We start from the raw sequence: 19,977 nt of genomic DNA on the forward strand, positions 1-19,977 counted from the left end.
TTATTTTGTTAGATTTTTTTAATGATCAAATACTGATTAACAAAAATGCTTGCATTGTGTTCCTTTTCTAACCAAACATTATTGTTTGATTGTAATCATAATGCAAAATCTGATACTTATGTAACAAAATTATCTAAAACTTGACAAAAATAGTCTTTTAGAATGTCTAAATATATATCCAAATAAATTTAAAAAAAACTAATAAAATGGAGAAATCATGTCAAAAAAAAACAATGGGAATCAAAAAGCCTCTCTATGTATTTATATAGTGAGCAACAGTACAGCCTACAGGCGGTTACACGACATTACACAAGTTTTTACTTTTTAACGCCACTGGATGACGCTTTTCTCACTTCAAAAAATGGATTTTAAAGGCCTGCACTAATGTGACATGTTGCATTTATTGAAAAATAATAATAATACAAATAAAAATATGAATTCTAATGGAACAAAATGCTCATACATTTTTTTATTTATAATTATTTCATAGTACCATAGAAACCTTTCTAAATTCGAAATAATAATAAAAAAATATTATTGAACAAAAATATATTACATTGGTTTTCCTGAAAAAAAAAAAAAGCAAAAAAAAATTACATTTTAAGGCTTCGGTCACTTTTGACTGTGAAGGAGCCAAGTGTGACCCCTAAACGAAGAGGACCAGAGGGATTTACAGTAAATCCAAAATTCGTTTTAAAATACAGAAAACAATGCACTGAAAAAGTGTGTTGGATTTAAATGATTGAATCATGCACATCAGTTCCACATGAACCAATTAAGTTCAACAAAGATCATTTGTTCACATAATGTCAACATCGTGGAATCAAGTCATTTCCAAGTAATCCAATGAAGAAGTTTTAAAGTGATTTTAATATGGTTCCCTAACTGGATTAATTCATTCAATTTCTTATATTTGTGTCACATGACTGAGTTATAAGATTGTATTAGATTGCTACGAAACTATTAATTAGCAATAGCATATATTAGCATGCTAAATGCTAAGCATGAAATCTAATTGTAATATAAGTAATAAACATATTAGAAAAAAATATTATTTTAAATGGCCATTAATGGATCATTATTGGACAAATATTTAGAAACAAAAATATCTTCAAAATATTAAATTAATATTATTGAACTAAAATATAGTACATTTAATTGATAAAGTTACACTTCAGGTGTTATTAATGTTATCTCTTTATCACTCCATAGTTACAGCACTGCATGGTATTTGTCCCTCAGTTTCTCCTCAAGTTCATGGAGAACCGGCATCCTTTATAAAGCAGTGTAGGATATAGTGGCATTGCTTGTCACTACATTCAAATCACATCACACATTGCAATCTTTAATAAAATGGTCATTTTACACACTGTTTACACAGCGTCATTGTTCTCTACAGGTTGAAATATTGTGGAGTCACAGATGAAGATTGTTTGAGGAAGATCTTGCATTCGTTTGAGAGTGCTTATATTTAAATTTGACTTTGTGATGTTTTTTACCCATGTTTTAATTTTTTAACAAAAAATTATTTGTGATCAAGCATTAATTGGCGGACCCCCTGCAGTACGGCTGCGGACCCTTGTGTTAAACTGATCTGATCTGAACTGAGAGAGTGAAGAGTGTGTCATTGTTCTCTACAGGTTGATGGATTGTGGAGTCACAGATGAAGGTTGTTCTGCTCTGGCTTCAGCTCTGAGATCAAACCCCTCACACCTGAGAGATCTGGATCTGTCTGAGAATAAACTAGGAGATTCAGTTCATCTGCTCTCTGCTGTACTGGAGGATCCTCACTGTAAACTGGAGACACTGTGGTAAGATCATATATGACCAGGCACGTGCAGAGGGGGGGGCGTTGGGTGCTCCAGCACCTGCCCTTTTGCCCCTTGGTGCCCAAAGTGCCCTTTTGTCAAGGCAAAATTTCCTCTCCTTTTTTTTTAATTAAAGGCCCTTTTGTGGATGCCTGCCCAATCTAACTATTAGTAAAATTAATGAATAATAATTTAGCCGTAAATAAAAAGACCCACATGATGACCTTTCACCTTACGAACTCATCCGGGACGATTCCTCACGCGGCTACGCGCACTACCAGAGGATATCTTCAACTCTGCGGCTGCTGGTAAGTGGTGTTTCATTCTCAGCGAAGTGCTTTTGATGTTTGTTTACTTATTATGATTATTTTACAAGAACGACGTGAAGAGAGCATGCAGACAGAGATGTTGTTTATATTGCTGTGTGTAGGCTGTAGAAGTAACGTTAGTTTGCTGTTTGAGAGAGACAAGTTTCAGAGGGTCTGGTCTTTTTATGTTATTTGACTAAAAACTATTATTTATACTTTAAACTATTATTATTATTATTATTACAATATTTATTTAAAAAACGTAGAGTGCCTTAAAAATGATCACAACACTGGTAAGGCTTGCCAGTATCTTATGTTTTGTGTGCAGCAGCCTCTGTGAACATCTCCCCTAACAGCCTGGGCAGAATCTGCAGCTTTACAGCAGGTCAGTGAGCTAGTGAGCCAGTTCCAAACACTGTCAGCAATCTTTACATCTTGTCATGGTCACATAAAAATAGTTTAATCAGCTAATATATCTCCTATATGTTTGTTTTAATGTCTACAGTCTCAGATCAACTCCAGCAGTATCATCATCATCATCATCATCATCATCATCAGCAGCAGCAGCAGCAGCAGTAACAACAACAACAGCAAAGGCAGCAAACTCACTTAAGGACTTTAGTAAGAATTTACCAGAACAGGTACCACATTAATGTTAAAAATCTTGTAAAGTATTAATTGCTATGTTTTTATTTTCGTTGTATAAATGTAACTCTTGTATTTTTGTAAATTAGTTTATGCCATGAAAGTAGCCACAGATGCTGACATGGCATTAAATAAAACTGTACTGAACGAAACATGGGCCACGTTGATTTTGTCCTACACAGTTTACTATTACAGCTGTTCTTTATTATTCTGTTTAACAGAGAAGAAAAAATCCATCAGGTTGGGACAACTTAAGATACTTCAGTTTCTAATCCCAGAGAATCCCATTTTTTACTCTTAAACTTAAAATTAGTCTTTTCTGTTCTGTTTCTTTTTCAAAACTGCATCAATGCATTTGCTGCCGTATCGATACAGAATCATCCATATTGATATATTGCTGTATTGATATTTTGAGCACAGCCCTATTTAAAGCCTTGTTCCATGTGCCCCCTTTTATACTTTGAGCACCTGCCCCTCCAGAGGTCTCTGCACGGCCCTGTATATGACTCACACATGAAACACAATGTAAAGTCGCCTATATTTGAAATGTTCAGCCTTTTTCTGCTGCTGTGTTATTGAGCTTATTGAACTGTAAGTGATTTGTAAGCTCACGCTAAATCATCCCAAAGTCCGGCATCCGACCAGCGCGGAAGGTCTTAACTTGTTACTGTCCTTTTCTCGAGGCAAAGTATTTTTTGATTAAAGGTGAACTAAGTAACTTTTTTTACCTTAACTGAACAGCTTCGGAGTCATTGGAATGGTTATATTACTTATTTCGGGTTGAATGGTGGTCTTTTCGCACCCCCCTGGTGCCCGTGAGCGGAAAATCCGCACTTGCAACTTTGAGCCGGCGGGCCGCCGGCCGCCGCGTCAGGAAGTCTCGCGTGATATCAGGTCTCGCGATGTAAACAATTGCTTTACGGCCAAAAGAAATCTGCTAAAATGCTGTCATTATTGCGCTCCCTCACGCTGTCCGAACCCGAATGAAGAAGACGTTTTAAAGAATGTCCCATCTGCTTTGATGTCGTTAATCTATAGCCTCTGGTGTCTGAGAATCACCAACGAGTTTTTACAACAGTGTTGTCAAATATCTATTCCGAAGCTGTGGGGGGAGCTCTAGAGAGAAACCTGCGAGAATACAGCGAAGAAGTCCCGAAGCTACTGGCTGTGTCCAAATTCAGGGTCTGCATCCTCCTTAGGATCCTTCCTACCCGGTTGAAGGAGGAGGGGTCCTCCGACGACCGCAAAACCCGGAAGTCGGTGTTTGTGAATTTGGACAGCCTACCCTTCTTTCAGTTCCCTCCCTTACCCGTTGCTCATATCCTGTCGCCTAGCAACCGTGACATAAACACTTCTGTCTGCTCTTTCGTCCCTAGAAGCGTTAAAAACAGCTTCAATCACTAACAAATTAGCTGTGTGTAAGGGGATATTCACACAGGCAGTAAGGAAGAAGCTAGTTTATGAAAGTAATGTTGTTTTTTTTACATATAAACGTACAAATGTAAAAAAAATGCTTAACGCTAAAACAAAATGCCTAACTAGACAACCACTGAAAATTATTTTATTTTTTTTAAACCCAGTTTTTAAAAAACTTACATCGAAAAGCATACTCCTCTCCCTCTCCCACTCCGCTACCGCTCGCTTCGTCCGCCATTACGCTCTGCCGAAAAGAATTATGGGATAGGTAGGACGGGAAAGGATCCACCACACCCATCCTTCCAATTCGGGGAAAATGAGGACGTATTTGTGGGCCGCATTTGAAGGATCCTACGAATTTGGACAGCCTTCGTCGCGGCGCTGTGACGTAACATCCTTCAAATGAGTACTCCGAAGGATGTAGACCCTGAATTTGGACACAGTAACTGAGTGCTGCTTTAATTGGCGGCGCTTGGTTAGTGTGTAATGCATTGGTCAATAAAAAGTCAGCGTTAGTTTTTTTTTTCTGACACCCCATGAAACACGTAGATCAGCGGCCCATTTGGTTCTTTTCTTGATTGACACTGGGCTAGCCCAATCACACCTTTAATGTGAAGTATAGAAATATACTCTTTCAAGTATAGAAATTAGTACAAAACTAATTATGAAAGTTTCCTTTATATTTCAGTGCATTTGTTTTACAATATATGGCTATTACTATCATGGGATTAATATTATAACTATTATTATGTAGTAGTAATGTAGACAGACACTGTAACTAAAATAATTTTCACCAGATTGATGAATTTAACATTAAAAAGCACTCTCTCTCTCTCTCTCTCTCTCTCTCTCTCTATATATATATATATATATATAAGTTGATTGGATTGGATTTTTTGCTGCCGCATCCTTCTCACCTTTTTTACCCCTGACCTGTTTTCATGCCTGCCAACAATAAGAAATACATGAGGCTGAAGATCTCTCTCTCTCTCAGCCTCACGGGCGAATCTGAGGTACAGAAAAAGGCCTCGAATTCCCTGCTGCATTTCATTAAATAGCCAGGACCTCTTTCACTTGGAAATATCTTTTAACAATGGAAATTTGCATTCAGAGGTTACACCTTTGGGTGTAGGGAGACCATTTGTCTAGAGGCCAACCCCTCCTAGTGTGCTAGTTATCCATAAACTCTCAAAAACCTTATTACCTTTTGTTTTACTTATTTGGAAACGAGACATTTGTACCAGTCGCACTGTGACATTTTAAATGATACCAAACATGAAAAATACTCTGTGATAATCATTCACATTAAACTATACATTTTCTTGGGTGATTTACATGTGGTCTCAGCATGTGAGAGGGGGAGTGAGGAAGAGGAGGAGAGATGTGTTCTGAGGTGTGACTTTGCCTCACAAATGCTGAGTTCAAATGGTAATTTCCAGAGAGGTCCTTTGTCCTCTCAGGGTCTGGGTGCTCCCCAAACAGACTGTCCGGCATTTCCTAATTGATCAATTCTTACAGATTGAACACATGAGCTGCTCTTCAGGAACATGATTCTGCAGGACTGAGTCACTGAAATACACACTGTCACATCACAATCAACACTTCAGTCTCTTGATTTTAAACCGACTCGATCTCAACACATTCAGAACTGAGAAATGAAGAACATGCTGGATTTATTCTTGCAGTTCATCACGTTCATCTTTCTGCAGGGACTGTTTTTTTAAATATTCTTTACACGATTAAAACAAATCATTACTCAATACGTACTGTATTAGTACAGATCTAAAGACTAGATGTTTAATAATCACGTTTTGAGCTCTTTGACATTTTAGATCTCAGTCCAATGATCCATCAAAACATTTTATTTGTGCTTTAAGTTTGTATTTTCTCTTTAATAATGGATTCACTGCTAAACTGATCTGAACTGAGAGAGTGAAGAGTGTGTCATTAGCCGCGTTTCCACTGTCGGGCCAGGGCCGGGCTAGGGCTAACAGCGAGCCGAGCCGGGCCAGTGGCCTCGGGCCTCAAGTTTCCACTGCCGGGCCATTAGCCCTGCAGCGCTGCCCTAAACCCCGCCCTTAACACGCCTTCCTGGATCAAACGTCATACAACCCCACCCATTTCAGCGGGAATTATGATGTTCATTCAGGCAGGAAGTTAGAAAACTTAGATTTTAAGAAGATAGCATGTATTAACTCACCGTCCGCGGCTGCCATTGTGCCATAGTGTCCCGACTTGTCTCTCCTCTAACAGATGGACGGTGACCCAGCACACCGTCCATCAAGTCGAACCATGGAAAGTTCCTTCTCTGGGCACCGCTTTGTCCATTGTGCGTTTTAATCGCCTTGTACTGCGCCCACAACTTTTTTATTTTTTCCCGAACTTGAAGCGTTGTTCACTGAATGCTTAGCTTAGCAAGTTCAGCAACGATGTATTTTATAACGTCCTCGTTTCTGCACAGAGGAAGCTCCCGAAAAAAAGTTGCTTTATTTTATGATAGTCCGGTATAAAGAGACGAGACGTGGGCTACTGACAAATAAAATAAAAACATGACTGTGATAGCCTTTATGATTGGTCGGATTTCTTCAAGCGTGTTTTTTTACTATGCGTATCTTCAAGCGTTTACTATGTTTACTATGGTAACGGTTAGCGCGCATAGTCTTTTGCATCACAAACACAAGGCATTCAAACATGAACGCGAGTTAAATTATTTTAAAAGTCTTTAATGCTGACAGAATCATCCGGCGCTACCGTCTCTCGACTCAGGTAAACTCCGCCTCTGTTCGTAACCACTCCTCTAGCCCGAGCTGGCCCGCTCTGGCCCAAGGTATTCGACGGGCCAGAAATCCTGGCCGTTGGCCCCGAGTAAGCCCCGATCAAGCCCCGGAAGTGACAGTGGAAACGCGACTGGCCCTGGCACGCACTAGCACGGCCCGGCCCTGGCCCGACAGTGGAAACGCGGCTAATGTTCTCTACAGGTTGAGGGATTGTGGAGTCACAGATGAAGGTTGTTCTGCTCTGGCTTCAGCTCTGAGATCAAACCCCTCACACCTGAGAGATCTGAATCTGACTGGGAATAAACTAGGAGAATCAGCCGTGAAGCTTCTCTCTGATCTGAAGAATGATCCACATTATAAACTGGAGACACTATATTGTAAGTAGATTATTTACTAAAGATTACAAAATACAGTAATTTGTAACATATTTCGTTAGATTACACAAGCTTTGTAACCTAATCTAAATAATTTAGAATACTTTGGAATATTAATAAGGTTTGTAACACAAAGGGTCCACCAAACATAGGATTTGGTTTTCCCCTGCATATTATTTTAATAACATCAGTTTTACACAGTATTTCTTGAAGAAAAAAATGTTTTTTTAGTTTTTAGTAAACATTTAGTTTAATATTTTAGTAAAATATTTGTTATATATATATATAATTTTTTTTTTTTTTACTGATGCAACACAATGCATTAAAAGCTGGGGTGTGTAAACTTTTTAAATTGCATGAACAGGATAAATTGTAATTATTTTGTCTTCTGTGAAACCGGGAAGTATTCGCTTCTGAAGGGCAGTACTGAATGAAAAAAAAAGATGATCTTTGAACAAAATGTACACATCATCATAATCCTGTTTAAAGTTTACACCCCCTGCTCTTAATGCATCGTTTCCTCCTTGAGCATCAGTAGGGGAGAGTGGGGTGAGTTGTGCCAGTTTTTACTCAAAGTGACTTTATAGTGAGGCCATGGCAGTAATGCCTTCAACTTAAGGATGTACATATATTTCAGGATGTGGTGCATCCCTGAGAACAATAACTTTGGATCTGAAATAAATGGTTTCAGAAATCTAGCTCTTGGAAAAAAAGTGGTCTCATGGCACAACTTGCCCCTGGTGCGGGGGAAGTTGTGCCTTTGGGGGAATACATTGGGGGTAAATTGTGCCAGTGATTTCTGAAGTAAAACAGAACATTTTACTGTTATGAACCGTAATGCTATATGAAAGCAAGATAAATTCAATACAAAATTACTCATTTAAGGTTTTTTTAGATATTGTCACCCTGGAATACCATAGCAAGCGTTTTTCCTATATGGTCAATTGCATAGGGATTTTGTATTGAACATAACTCTGGATCACAGTGTCATAGAGACAAGGGGGCGGGCTCATTTTACTCAGACGACCAATCAGTCTCTCAGGATCATTGTGAAGCTATCAAGCTATGCCCTAGCAACCATTTAGAGCACCATAGCAACACAATATATGATATTTGTGACTCATTTCAGGCAAAAAGGCTTTGGCAATAGATGCCTGTTGACATAGCGCTGTCTGTCAATTAGGTAACATATAAGAATAAAGTGACTAGGCTAATTTCTAAACATCCTATTGTGACATAGGCCACTTAAAAACTGAACAAAACGTCCCTTTAATAACATAGTGCAAACTCAAAACTGAAATCAGTGTCAGCTAAATTAAACAAATAGCAGGCAGGCCTAAGTCAAACAATGATGAGGCATGCCCATCTCCTCACTTCTCAAGATTATCCCCTGTGAGTATGTAGGTCTCTAGGTGGTCTGGATATGGCACAACTTACCCCATGCCCTTTGGCACAAATCACCCCAGACCCACAAGTTTGAAAAACTAGCATGATCCAGCAGTTAAGAGCTAACATCATTGCTAACTGTATAGACTCATTGTGTAGCCTACTAAAGCACTAAAACATGTGTGAAATGTTTTCAAACTTGTCTATAATTGTTCAGACACTACAATCAAAAAACCTTAATCATAGAAATTTTACTTTGAAAGGGAAAAAACTGTTTTTTGCATTAAAATATGCTTAACTCTCATGCCATGTGTCTCTCTTCTTTGGAGGACGAGTAAAAGTGATTGCTTTTCAAAATTATGTGGTCACATGACCAATTTCTTCTATGGTTTTCCAGAAACAAGGGTGGAACTACTTCCCCCCCCCTGGCACAAATCACCCCACTCTCCCCTAAATGTTTTTACCTTTTGTAATAGTTGTGTACGAGTCACTCAATTGTCCTTAATGTAAAAATATGCATCTCAAAATCATACAGTCATTGTTGGAAAGGTGTCAAATATGCAGAAGATTCTGGAAAACCTAAAAATGTGCAAAACCTGGAGGATTTTTCTGGAGAACAGCGAGTTTAACTGCTCATGATTCTTACTAGGACTGTAAGTTTCACTCTCGGTCCCATCACCGATCAGTAAAAAAAAAAAAACTGTTTTTTGTACAGTGTATTTACATAATAATTTGAATGTAATAAGATAACGTTCATTTTGGATGAAGACCTATTTAGCCTGCACAAAATGATCATATTCATCTGAAATGATGGGTCAATCTGATGATCATCATGTTCACAAGAAAGCAAACAGAAGACAGAGCATAAAAGATTATTGAATTTACAGTTTGCTTGTTTTTGTGTGTAACATGATGTTTATTCATTTATTCTTATTATAGAAGGTATAATATCTCACCACTGTAATAGAGGAAATGCAAACTGTCAAAAGTAGCTCTCATTTGTCCACTGGCCAAAGTGTTTTAAAGACACAGCTGTGCAGTGTTGAGCTCACTGCTGTCCTGGGACACTGAAACCATTGTGGAACATTACCTTGAATATGTGCAGGAAGAGCTTCTCTGATCTGATCAAACTCTGTTTCTGTGCAAATCAATCCATGCATTATAACTGTAACCATAATAATACCAGGCATGTGTGACAGTGAGTATCTGTTGTCTCATTTCACTGGCCAGCTCTGTGTAATTCTCTCTGCAGTGGCTCTGAGCTCCAGTCCAGGGCTGCGTTTCCCAGAAGCATTGTGAAGTTGATCGTGAAGACCATTTGCCACCAATGTCCTCTACGATCAACTTATCTCACAATGCTTTGGGAAACGCAGCCCAGGTTTTTCTCTCAGATACCCAGACATTGGCCTATTGTGAGAGATTTCTTTGTACCGCATATATCCAGAGTCTTTATTGCGCAACCACAAACTCTAAAATACAAATCTGGCAATCCCCATTCCCCAGGTTTAACAGTTTCATTTTCAATACTCTCTACCCAGGCTCTGGGCAGACTTGTCTTAATATTTTCACACATTGAGTCCACTTTTGACATTTCGTTTTCATCATCCCACTCCGAAACACAATCATATAAGGCTCTATTAGGTAAGAACCCTCTTACATCATATGCTATATCCTTAACTTGTCTCACTCCTGCTTTCATATACAATTTGTCATAAAACACTCTCTCTTTCATTCTAAAATTTGGATATAAAAATATCGGTTGTTTTAAAACTTGATTTATATTTTCACACTCATACTGTATATTTCTGTATATGACCTCTGCCCACACACTTAGCACTTCCTGATAAAACAGCGGCATTTTGTCATACATCGGCTTTTTCAATCCCATAAAAAGCCCTTCTTCCCCACATCCACTACATTTGTCCAGCACATCCTTCATATAACCTTTCCATCCATACTCCACTTTATCACATAAATACTTTTTCATCGTTTTTACCCTTATGGCCTTCTTTTTAACTTCTAAGTCAATCAATCCTAATCCTCCTTCTTTATAACTTGCAATTAATGTTTCCTTGCTATTTTAACTCCTTTCCCTCCCCACATAAAATCATTTGTTATCTCAGTCATCTCATTAAGAAAGCATGAAAATCATCAAGGGTGTTTCAGGCTATGATTAGGTTAGGGTGGGCTGTGTTTTATGTTTGTCAAGCAATTGGGAAATAAAACGCAAAAAAATGCAATAAATGTAATACATGCACAATTAAACCCCGACTCCGACAGAAAAGGGACATACATTCTTTGTATGTATGAAATAATTCAAAATTATAAAGCACAAGATTTTTGTGGTTCATTTTAGCAATATTTAGAGCTAATCCTAAAGTGTGGCATGAGGGGCACTGGCAATCAAATTGTGATTTTAGTGTGTCATCCACTGTCTCTGCTATGCAACTGCAGCTCAATAACATATGTAATCAAAACAATGTTAATATCACCAACTGTCCATTTGGAGAAAAATGAATATTAGCAAAGCATGAACTAATACTGAAAACCCTAGTAAGTTGTTACCAAACCCTTTGTTGTTTTGAGAACAAAAAACATTGATTAAAGATTCAATCCCTGAAAAATGAATGGTTCCACAAATCTGTAGAGAATGACAGGGAAACAATAGCGAAAACAACTAAATGAAGTGTTATTATCTTGGCCTTCTCAGGTGTGTATATCAGGTGTGTGTCATGTTCATATGGTCACTGTGATCTGCTTTCAGCATCCTCAAATTCAAAAAGAATCCCAATACATCAAGTATCTGTGTTGTGATGATGAGTTGACCATGACTCTGTGGGTGACTGGGATACGTATTGCAAAGGTGAGCAGAAACCAGGCCACACACCAAAAACCAAAATAGATAATGATTGTATGATTAATGCAAGAAGACACTAAGTTGAACTTTATGCAGCAAATTAAATGATAAATTATAGTTTACAATGCAAAAACATACTGTAAATTGTAGCTGTATTGTGTTGGGTCCTATTGTGAGCTGTCTACTTTGTCAAAAAATTATAATAATGAAAACCTACCTTATTAATGGTCTTGTTTTGTCATGATTTTGTCACAGTATGGTAAGCAGTTATATGAAAACTACAAAGCCGCTGTGAGGAAAGCAGCCGGCACTGGAAGCTGGGCTAACCGCACTATCCAGGCCTCCTCCAGTGCATCCACACCCTCCCCTACACCTAAAGGTAGAGATAATGAGCTAAATAGATTGTTATAAAATGTATCATAGATCTTGATATATAAAAGGATTTTGATGACATTTTTGTGTTTATCTTTCAGCCAAAGCTGTGAATGGACACGCTCCTCAGCTTCCGAAGGACACCAAGGTACCTCTAAATCTATCAGTTGCCTTAGTAATGAAGAACACCATAATATAATACCATAAATAATATAAGTTCATGGACCATACTGAAGTGTGAACTATAATGTTTTCAGACCCTTAACTGCATGTTAATTGCAATTAAACAAAATATAGTTTACATTTCTTGACACACTTAAGTACATCATTTTATAACATTTCATAATTACTTCTACTTTCAATGAAATATGAAGTTTACTGCCGAATGTACTGAGAAGCATTTATAGTAAACTAAAATATACATATATCATTTCTATTGAAACTTGACATGTTTTCAATATTTAATTACACATTTGTCATGATGAAGTTGCCAATTGGTAAATTTAAAATATATTAACATTAAATGTATTAACGAATAACACACTACAGTTGAAATTATAATCAAATTTGCATGTGCTCTAGTATGTTTGTCAACATCAAAATAAATGTACTGCAAAAGATTACTAAACCATAATTTAAAAAGTATAACTGTTAATTTGTCATGATTGCAAAGTACACTTTTTAAAATTGCACTTAACTCTGTTAAGAAACAGTCATGAAAGTGCAGTGTCTTTAAATACACATATAGTGGCCTTTTATTTAATTAATATATTATCTGAAAATATATATTTTTCATTAAATATACTTCAAAGATTTAAAGTATACTTCAAGAGCAGTAAAATTACGCACACTAATATTTCACGAAGGGTGACGGTTCCTTTAGAGTTGTTTTAATCCCCTTGTAATTTCATCATTTATCTGAAATGCTCCTGAATGCTACTTTTGGTTTGTTTTTGAAGGGTCCTGGCAACCAAACATCTTTCCCACCACCTCCGCCTTCAATGGAAACCCTGCCTCCTCCACCACCCGACCCCATGTTGCCTCCTCCTCCCCCTGCTCCTCCTGCCAGCACAACCAAAGTCAACAAGTTTTCTCCTCCACCTCGATTCCCACAATCCTCCTTCCCACCTCCACCCATGGATGACCTGCCTCCACCACCACCTCCTCCAGAAGATGCCGAGCTGCCCCCTGACTTTCTTCCTCCACCGCCTCCTAGTTTTGCACCTTACGGGGGAGACTCGCTCCCCCCACCACCTCCAGACCCCATTACCTCCCTTCCTCCTCCTCCTCCTCCTGGTCCCCAAAACTTTGCATCTGCAGGTGGAGCTCCACCACCCCCGCCTCCACCACCCCCGCCTCCACCACCAGCTCCTGCACCGGCTGCCAACCCATCCGCCGGCTCCGTCAGAAAAATGCCTCCAGCTCCCCCAAAGAGAACGACACCTCTACACACAGCGCCCCCAGGTGGCGAACTCATGTCAGAACTGATGACAGCAATGCTGAAAAAGCGCAGTCAACAAGGATCTTGAAGACAGATAGAGCTAATTGACGTGTTTTTGTAGTTGGACTGAGGAACTGACCGCCAAACAAGTTCTCGGCGTGACATTAGGACATACATCTTTAATTATTTTGTTGTTTAATATTCTTGCATTACACCCAGTGGCGGATTTAGCAAATCGGGGGCCCAAGGCGAAGGTAGGCTATGGGCCCCTCCCCATCCAATCTTTAAAAGAGAACGAAAAAAATATGTACCGACTGAATGGTGGATAGGCAGGTAAAGCTAATCTACGGGGAAGTAAAGGTTAGAGAGGAGAAAAAAACGTCCCCTTTAACCCTGCATACACTTCTTTACTCCTAAACAGAAACATTTTACAATGTTTACATGGTACAATATCTGGTAAGCTATGTTTTCTTTTGTTTTTTTTTGCTTGACAAATTTCACCATTTCGATTCAATTCTTGTGATTTGATTCAATATTGACTCATTTGGAAAAATATTAGGTAACGTTTCACAAGATAGGCGTTACTTTTTCTCAAGAAAAAAAAGCCCTATCATCTGGTATAATTTAAGGTTAAAATAAGTAATATAGTACACATATTTAGCCAAATACTCTCTATAGCTCTTTTTTTTTCAAGCCAATTAAATGCCTTTCCTGAGGTAAATGTTATGTGACGATTGTTCTCGAGCTGTTTTACCTCTTTCCGCGTTTGAAAAACACTTATTGATCGATATTATGAATGAGGAATATACATTTCGGTAAGTTATTCTGTATCTTTCAACATTGTTAATTCGTGTTTATTTACTATTAGCTAGAGATGATCAGTTCACGTGCCGCTATAGGAATCTGTCACGTCACATTAAAATGGCAAAACGGTATTTATTGTTTGAATTTCGTAATAGAATTGACAGAATCTGAGAGCTGATATTTTTTTTAAATATCATGATTCATAAGTAAACTGCTCAGTTTTGTATGTCGATCTGCGTGTCCTCTTTGCTTCACGATTTTTCTGTGCGTTGGACGTTGTTGTTCCTGATCTGTAACGTTATCCCCAACAGTAGCCGTAAAAAAAGTTTGTCATCTTTGGCAGCGTTCCCAAATACTTATCAGCGTCTTTTCACTTTTTTCTTTTATTTTAGCTGCTTGGGTAACTTCGAAACTTTAAATTTTCGCGTTTAGACTCGTCTTGCTCTGTTTGTGTATTTCCCAGTCCTCCTGTTACTGCGTGTTGTTTAACTTTCGCGCCGCGCACCTTTACATACTTTTTGCTTTCCTCCCGCTTCCTCCTTTTTTCGGCACCGCTTGGGTAGCTAGCTTCGCTTCATTTTTACTCTGTCTACTACTCTGTACACTCTGTCTGTCACTCTGTACACTCTGTCTGTCAATCACTTATTTTTCTCCGTCAGTTTTTTGCCACAGCCTTGTCACTTTCGCAGATGTGCAGTAAGTGAGATAATGGAATAGTCCAATGTAGTGAGGTGGGGGGCCCCCTCCTGTCTGCGACACGACAATAATGATTTTATGCCATTTTTCGCAAACGGAGTTTTAGAAATATATAATAAAAAAAAAATATAGAAAAAAATAATAATTAAGCATAAGTTAATAGGGCATTTTGGGGGCCCCTAGGTAGCTCGGGGCCCAAGGCAATTGCCGACCTTTGCCTAATGGTAAAGTCCGCCCCTGATTACACCACCAGACTAAAATATGTAAATACTTTGTACTTACGCACCTAATCAGTTTATTTGTATTACAAATATGCTATATCATCATTGCTAATGGAATGTCATAATAAATAAGGTCTTGCAAAGTTAACTGTTTAACAGATTTTGACATGCCTAATTGTTAAACAGGAGTAAACGAGATGCATGATGAAACGTTTTTTGCACTTTTGTAGAAATGCAGAAACAGCAATATTACAAAAGACATCCATGTCCATTGTCCATATATAACATGCATATATGTACATATATAACATCAAACATGGCGCATCCTCCAATCAGATCATCCATTAGGAAGTGTGATTACAATGTCATAAACAATATTTTTGGTTCAAATGATGCTGAAATTCATGATTTATTTTTTTTCATTCGACCCTGAGTTAGGAAGAACAGCTGACCCTCAGCTGCTGAACCCAGGATGGAGGTTTACTGGCATATCCGGCTCTCTCAGCCTCTTCCTGCTCCATAAATGGCTCCATTAAAGTCTTCTGCAACAGTGTCACCTAGAAATACATCAAACATACTGTCACCTAAGAAAAAGACAAGCCATAATGAAGACGTCTGAAGATGTTACATTGTATGTATAATTGTCAAGTCTTCATTTCACAGTAATATATTAAAGCAAACACTCTAAGATATATGATAAGCATGATCATGACAGCATATTAGTTTGACATCACATGTAATAATACCTCTGAAAAGTCATTTTTCTCTGCTTTTCTGATAGCAGATTCAGCCATCCAGTTCCTCAACACATACCGTGGGTTTACTCCTGAACAATAGAAAAATTACTAATAACATTAAATACAACATAACACATCATAAAAAAAACACACACTACCGTTTAAACATTTACGGTCAGTAAGGCTTTTTTAAAAAAAAAAGAAATTAATAATATTATTCTGCAAGGATGCATAAAAAGGGACAATAAAGACATTTATAATATTACAAAAGATTCAAATAAACGCTGTTCTTTTGAACTTTATATTAATCAAAACATGTATCAGGGTTTCCACAAAAATATTAAGCAGCTCAACTGTTTTCAAATGTTTCTTGAGCAGCAAATCATCATATTAGAATGATTTCTGAAGGATCATGTGACACTGAAGACTGGAGAAATGATCACAGGAATAAATTACATTCAACTGAACAAATATATTAATTACACAAATACTGTATATTCAAATAGAATAATTTATTTTATATTGTAATAATATCTCATAGTATAATAATATAGTATTACAAAATTACTGTTTTTATTGTATTTTTGATTAAATAAATGCAGCCTTCGTGAGCATAAGAAACTTCTTTCAAAAACAAATCTTACCAATCATGAACATTTCAGCGGTAGTGTTACTGTAACAATATATAAACACATAATATATAACACTGCATCATATAACATATACAAAAACATACCTTGCATTCTGTGCTGCCGTTCTTCATCTGAGTCACTCATTATCCTGAAGAAGACGATTAACACATCAAGTGATGTTCATTTTTAATCCTCTAAAGAGTTCGAGTTTACATTACAGCAACATTACCTTGACAGACGCTGTAAATACAGCTGAACCCAGTCTCTGAAATGCTTGTGTGATGAGAGGTCTGAAAGAGCCCACAAAGACTGTCAAGAGAGACACAGTCACAGTTAATGGACTGAAATCATGATTATGGATATTGCGGCTGCTGTGGGAGTGAATGGAGAGGAAACGTACCGGAGCAAAGGATCCCTTCTGAAGCCGGGACAGGGTCACTTCACTCAGCTGTCTGAAAGTCATAGTGAAGTCTGCTCCAGTGTCCTCCATTAGCTCAACACATCACACATCACACAACATTATATGGGTCATTCTCAGGAAATGCTGCCATTTGTGTGATCTACTACTGATTTAACTCCATACTGAACTTAACTATTTCTGACAGTTTGGCCGTTAAATATATAATTCTAAAAAAAAAACTATCTAATTAAAAAAGTTTATAATGAAATTGTGTGTGTGTGTATATATATCAGTGTGTGTGTGTGTGTGTCTTACTAATTCCTTATCTTTATTTCTTTTTTTTATTGTCACAAATGACACCATGTCCTGAGAATGGCCAAATAACTTTATCACATGAATTAATTATAGTACAATTAGAGAAAAAAACGATCCAGTTAATATTTACCTTTAGAAGAAATGCAATCACATATGAATCATTTTCTTCATTTCCCAGAAAGCCCAACTTTGCTTTGAACAGCTCATGAAATCTATAACAGAAACAGTAAAGTGAGATCAGGAATGACTCAGAGAGGAATACAGTGATCTATATTGTCTAATGACAGGCTCACCTTTGATGGTAGATTTGTGGATACTCTCTCAATATTTGCTGAGATCTGAAGTAAATGAATTGACACGAATCACCCTTATTTATTCCAGACCAATACCAACAGTAAATAAAAGGATCTCTTACTGTGAAAGCTGATCTGAGGTCAGCAGTGGTTTCAGAGCTTCTAGAAGTTTCTGTAGATTGAACAGGCCAACATTAGCCTGAGCTCCTATACTGTACCGGCCCTCGTCATCAGACGTGTTGGGGACAAAATCTATACAGAGGAAACAATGCTGTAGCAATAACACACATTTAACAATACAAATATTATATGTTATTATTATGGCTGTCTGTTTCACTTTAACTTATTAGAATATAATGAAGTAAAATAAAACAAGTAATGGATTAAAAAAAGTATGCAATTAATCATGCCCCTCAACCCATGTATATTATACTGTACATTTACATTTACATTTATTCATTTAGCTGACGCTTCTATCCAAAGCGACTTACAATTGCTATATATGTCAGAGGTCGCACGCCTCTGGAGCAACTAGGGGTTAAGTGTCTTGCTCAGGGACACATTGGTGTCTCACAGTGGATTCGAACCCGGGTCTCTCACACCAAAGGCATGTGTCTTATCCATTGCGCCACTACCACCCCCATACTGTAAGTATATACAAAATTTATAGTAGATCTAAAGTAGCTTACTATTCATACAATTTTCCTCCACTTTTGCAGTATTGTATATGTGTGTGTGTGTGTGTGTGTGTGTGTGTGTGTGTGTGTGTGTGTGTGTGTGTGTGTGTGTGTGTGTGTGTGTGTGTGTGTGTGTGTGTGTGTGTGTGTGTGTGTGTGTGTGTGTGTGTGTGTGTGTGTGTGTGTGTGTGTGTGTGTGTGTGTGTGTGTGTGTGTGTGTGTGTATAATGTCAAAATGACAAAAAGCTTAAAAACTAAACGTATAGGAAGATGATTGCTAATATTATGGAAGTTTAAGTTAGACAAAGAAACATACTTGGGTCATATGATTCCATAAATCCAAATGGGCCATAATCAAAAGTGATAGAAAGCAGACTGAAGTTATCTGTGTTGCAGACTCCTGTGTGAAGATGCAGATCATGATGTTGTGCATTTTGTGTATTAAGCTTGATCTATAATGATAAATCTATGTGATAACTAAACAAGTAAAGCAGAGTGAACTAACCATGAGCAAAACCAACCGACATCCAGTGGGCGATTAAATGTGCCGTTTCATTCAGCACTCGAGAGAAAAACACCTTCACACAACATGAAAACCATTCAAATATAGTGAGACTGATCAGACAATATAAAATAATCTTGTATTACAGCTAAACAGCAGAGAGACACAGATACTCACCACATACTTGTCAGGGTCATTTGTTGCTATAGATTTAAAATGCTCTTTAATAACAAAGTCCAACAATGTCCTGAAAATAAAAGATAAAAAGAAATTAAAAAGCAAATAAGAGTGAGAAAAAAATATTATCTCCCAAGTTAAAGTTAATATACCGTAGGACATCTAACTCTCCAGTTCTAGTTAATATCTCCAGTGAACCGATACGAAACCAGGACTTGGCCAGACGCAGAACAACCGCTCCTGATAGATACAGAGAACAATCACATAAAGCTGAGGAGGATAAAGAACTTAGTTACTCGATTTTTCCTAATCTGATCGTATTTTACCTCTTTCTTTTATGACACTGCCATTATAAAACGGATCCCTCCAAACAGGTTCCTCACTCACAACCAGACTGACAAACAATAAAGGCAAAAAAATGGAAAAAGTATAAATAAAAATAAAACTAATATTCAACACCAAGCATTTGAATGTGATAAATCCATATATTACTCTTCTTGTGCATGTCCATTCATATATATTGTGCATTTATATGTATGTGTGTGTGTGTGTGTGTGTGTGTGTGTGTGTGTGTGTGTGTGTGTGTGTGTGTGTGTGTGTGTGTGTGTGTGTGTGTGTGTGTGTGTGTGTGTGTGTACCTGAGGGCTTCACTGCACAGGAACTCCCTCACAGAGGAGCGAATCACAGCCCGTCCATCACCAGACCTGCACACAAAACATCATGTACAGTAAACAGCATAACCATTACACTCCTGCCAGACAGAGAATCACACACTATGAGTCATAATGTAAGATCATTTACAACTAAATATATTTCAGAATTACTTAAAAAGCATATCAAAAATATTGAGCAGCAGAAACTGATATTCACCTTGAGTACGGTGTCTTTCCTGAGCCTTTCAACTGGACTTCCCATCTTTCACCTTTTCTGGATAAAAGAGAGATTGTATACCGCTCTAACGGTTAACACTTGTCACAGTTCTAAACTGAGAGATGTCATTGTTCAGACGCATGTTTAAGCATTAAGTGAGAATTAGATTTAAAAAATGACAGAATCATCTATTTGCTGAAAAACCAGTAAGTATAGATCACACTTTCCATTCTTTAATCTTAAACAACATTATGGGAAAGTTGACATGC

General features: G+C 37.7%; 3 protein-coding genes across 3 annotated transcripts in view; 2 read left to right on the plus strand and 1 right to left on the minus strand.

The window, feature by feature from the left end:
• Positions 1-7,339, plus strand: part of LOC309510085 (NACHT, LRR and PYD domains-containing protein 12-like) — a gene marked incomplete at its 3' end in the record, with an annotated part of 60,679 nt that extends 53,340 nt beyond the window's left edge. Inside the window, exons 14-15 of the mRNA XM_082191177.1 lie at positions 1,641-1,811; positions 7,156-7,339. Of these exons, the coding sequence (XP_082047303.1) occupies positions 1,641-1,811; positions 7,156-7,339 (355 nt within the window). The remainder of the gene's footprint in view (positions 1-1,640; positions 1,812-7,155) is intronic.
• Positions 7,340-12,060: 4,721 nt separating this feature from the next.
• LOC309510086 (uncharacterized protein) lies at positions 12,061-13,472 on the plus strand (the record flags this gene model as incomplete). The annotated part of the gene is made up of 2 exons (XM_082191178.1): positions 12,061-12,091; positions 12,903-13,472. Exon 2 carries the CDS (start codon positions 12,945-12,947, stop codon positions 13,470-13,472), a length of 528 nt encoding a protein of 175 aa, XP_082047304.1. The 5' UTR covers positions 12,061-12,091; positions 12,903-12,944.
• Positions 13,473-15,152: 1,680 nt separating this feature from the next.
• LOC309510087 (protein adenylyltransferase SelO-like) lies at positions 15,153-19,673 on the minus strand (the record flags this gene model as incomplete). Its single annotated transcript, XM_082191179.1, has 14 exons — positions 15,153-15,662; positions 15,852-15,931; positions 16,579-16,622; positions 16,704-16,783; positions 16,875-16,967; positions 17,320-17,401; positions 17,483-17,527; positions 17,605-17,824; positions 18,665-18,737; positions 18,839-18,908; positions 18,991-19,078; positions 19,165-19,232; positions 19,477-19,542; positions 19,663-19,673. 14 exons carry the CDS (start codon positions 19,671-19,673, stop codon positions 15,540-15,542), a joined length of 1,143 nt encoding a protein of 380 aa, XP_082047305.1. The 3' UTR covers positions 15,153-15,539.
• Positions 19,674-19,977: the final 304 nt, after the last annotated feature.

This window comes from Leuciscus leuciscus (genome assembly GCF_965113295.1).
Source record: "Leuciscus leuciscus genome assembly, contig: SUPER_11_unloc_11, whole genome shotgun sequence".
NCBI lineage: Eukaryota > Metazoa > Chordata > Actinopteri > Cypriniformes > Leuciscidae > Leuciscus > Leuciscus leuciscus.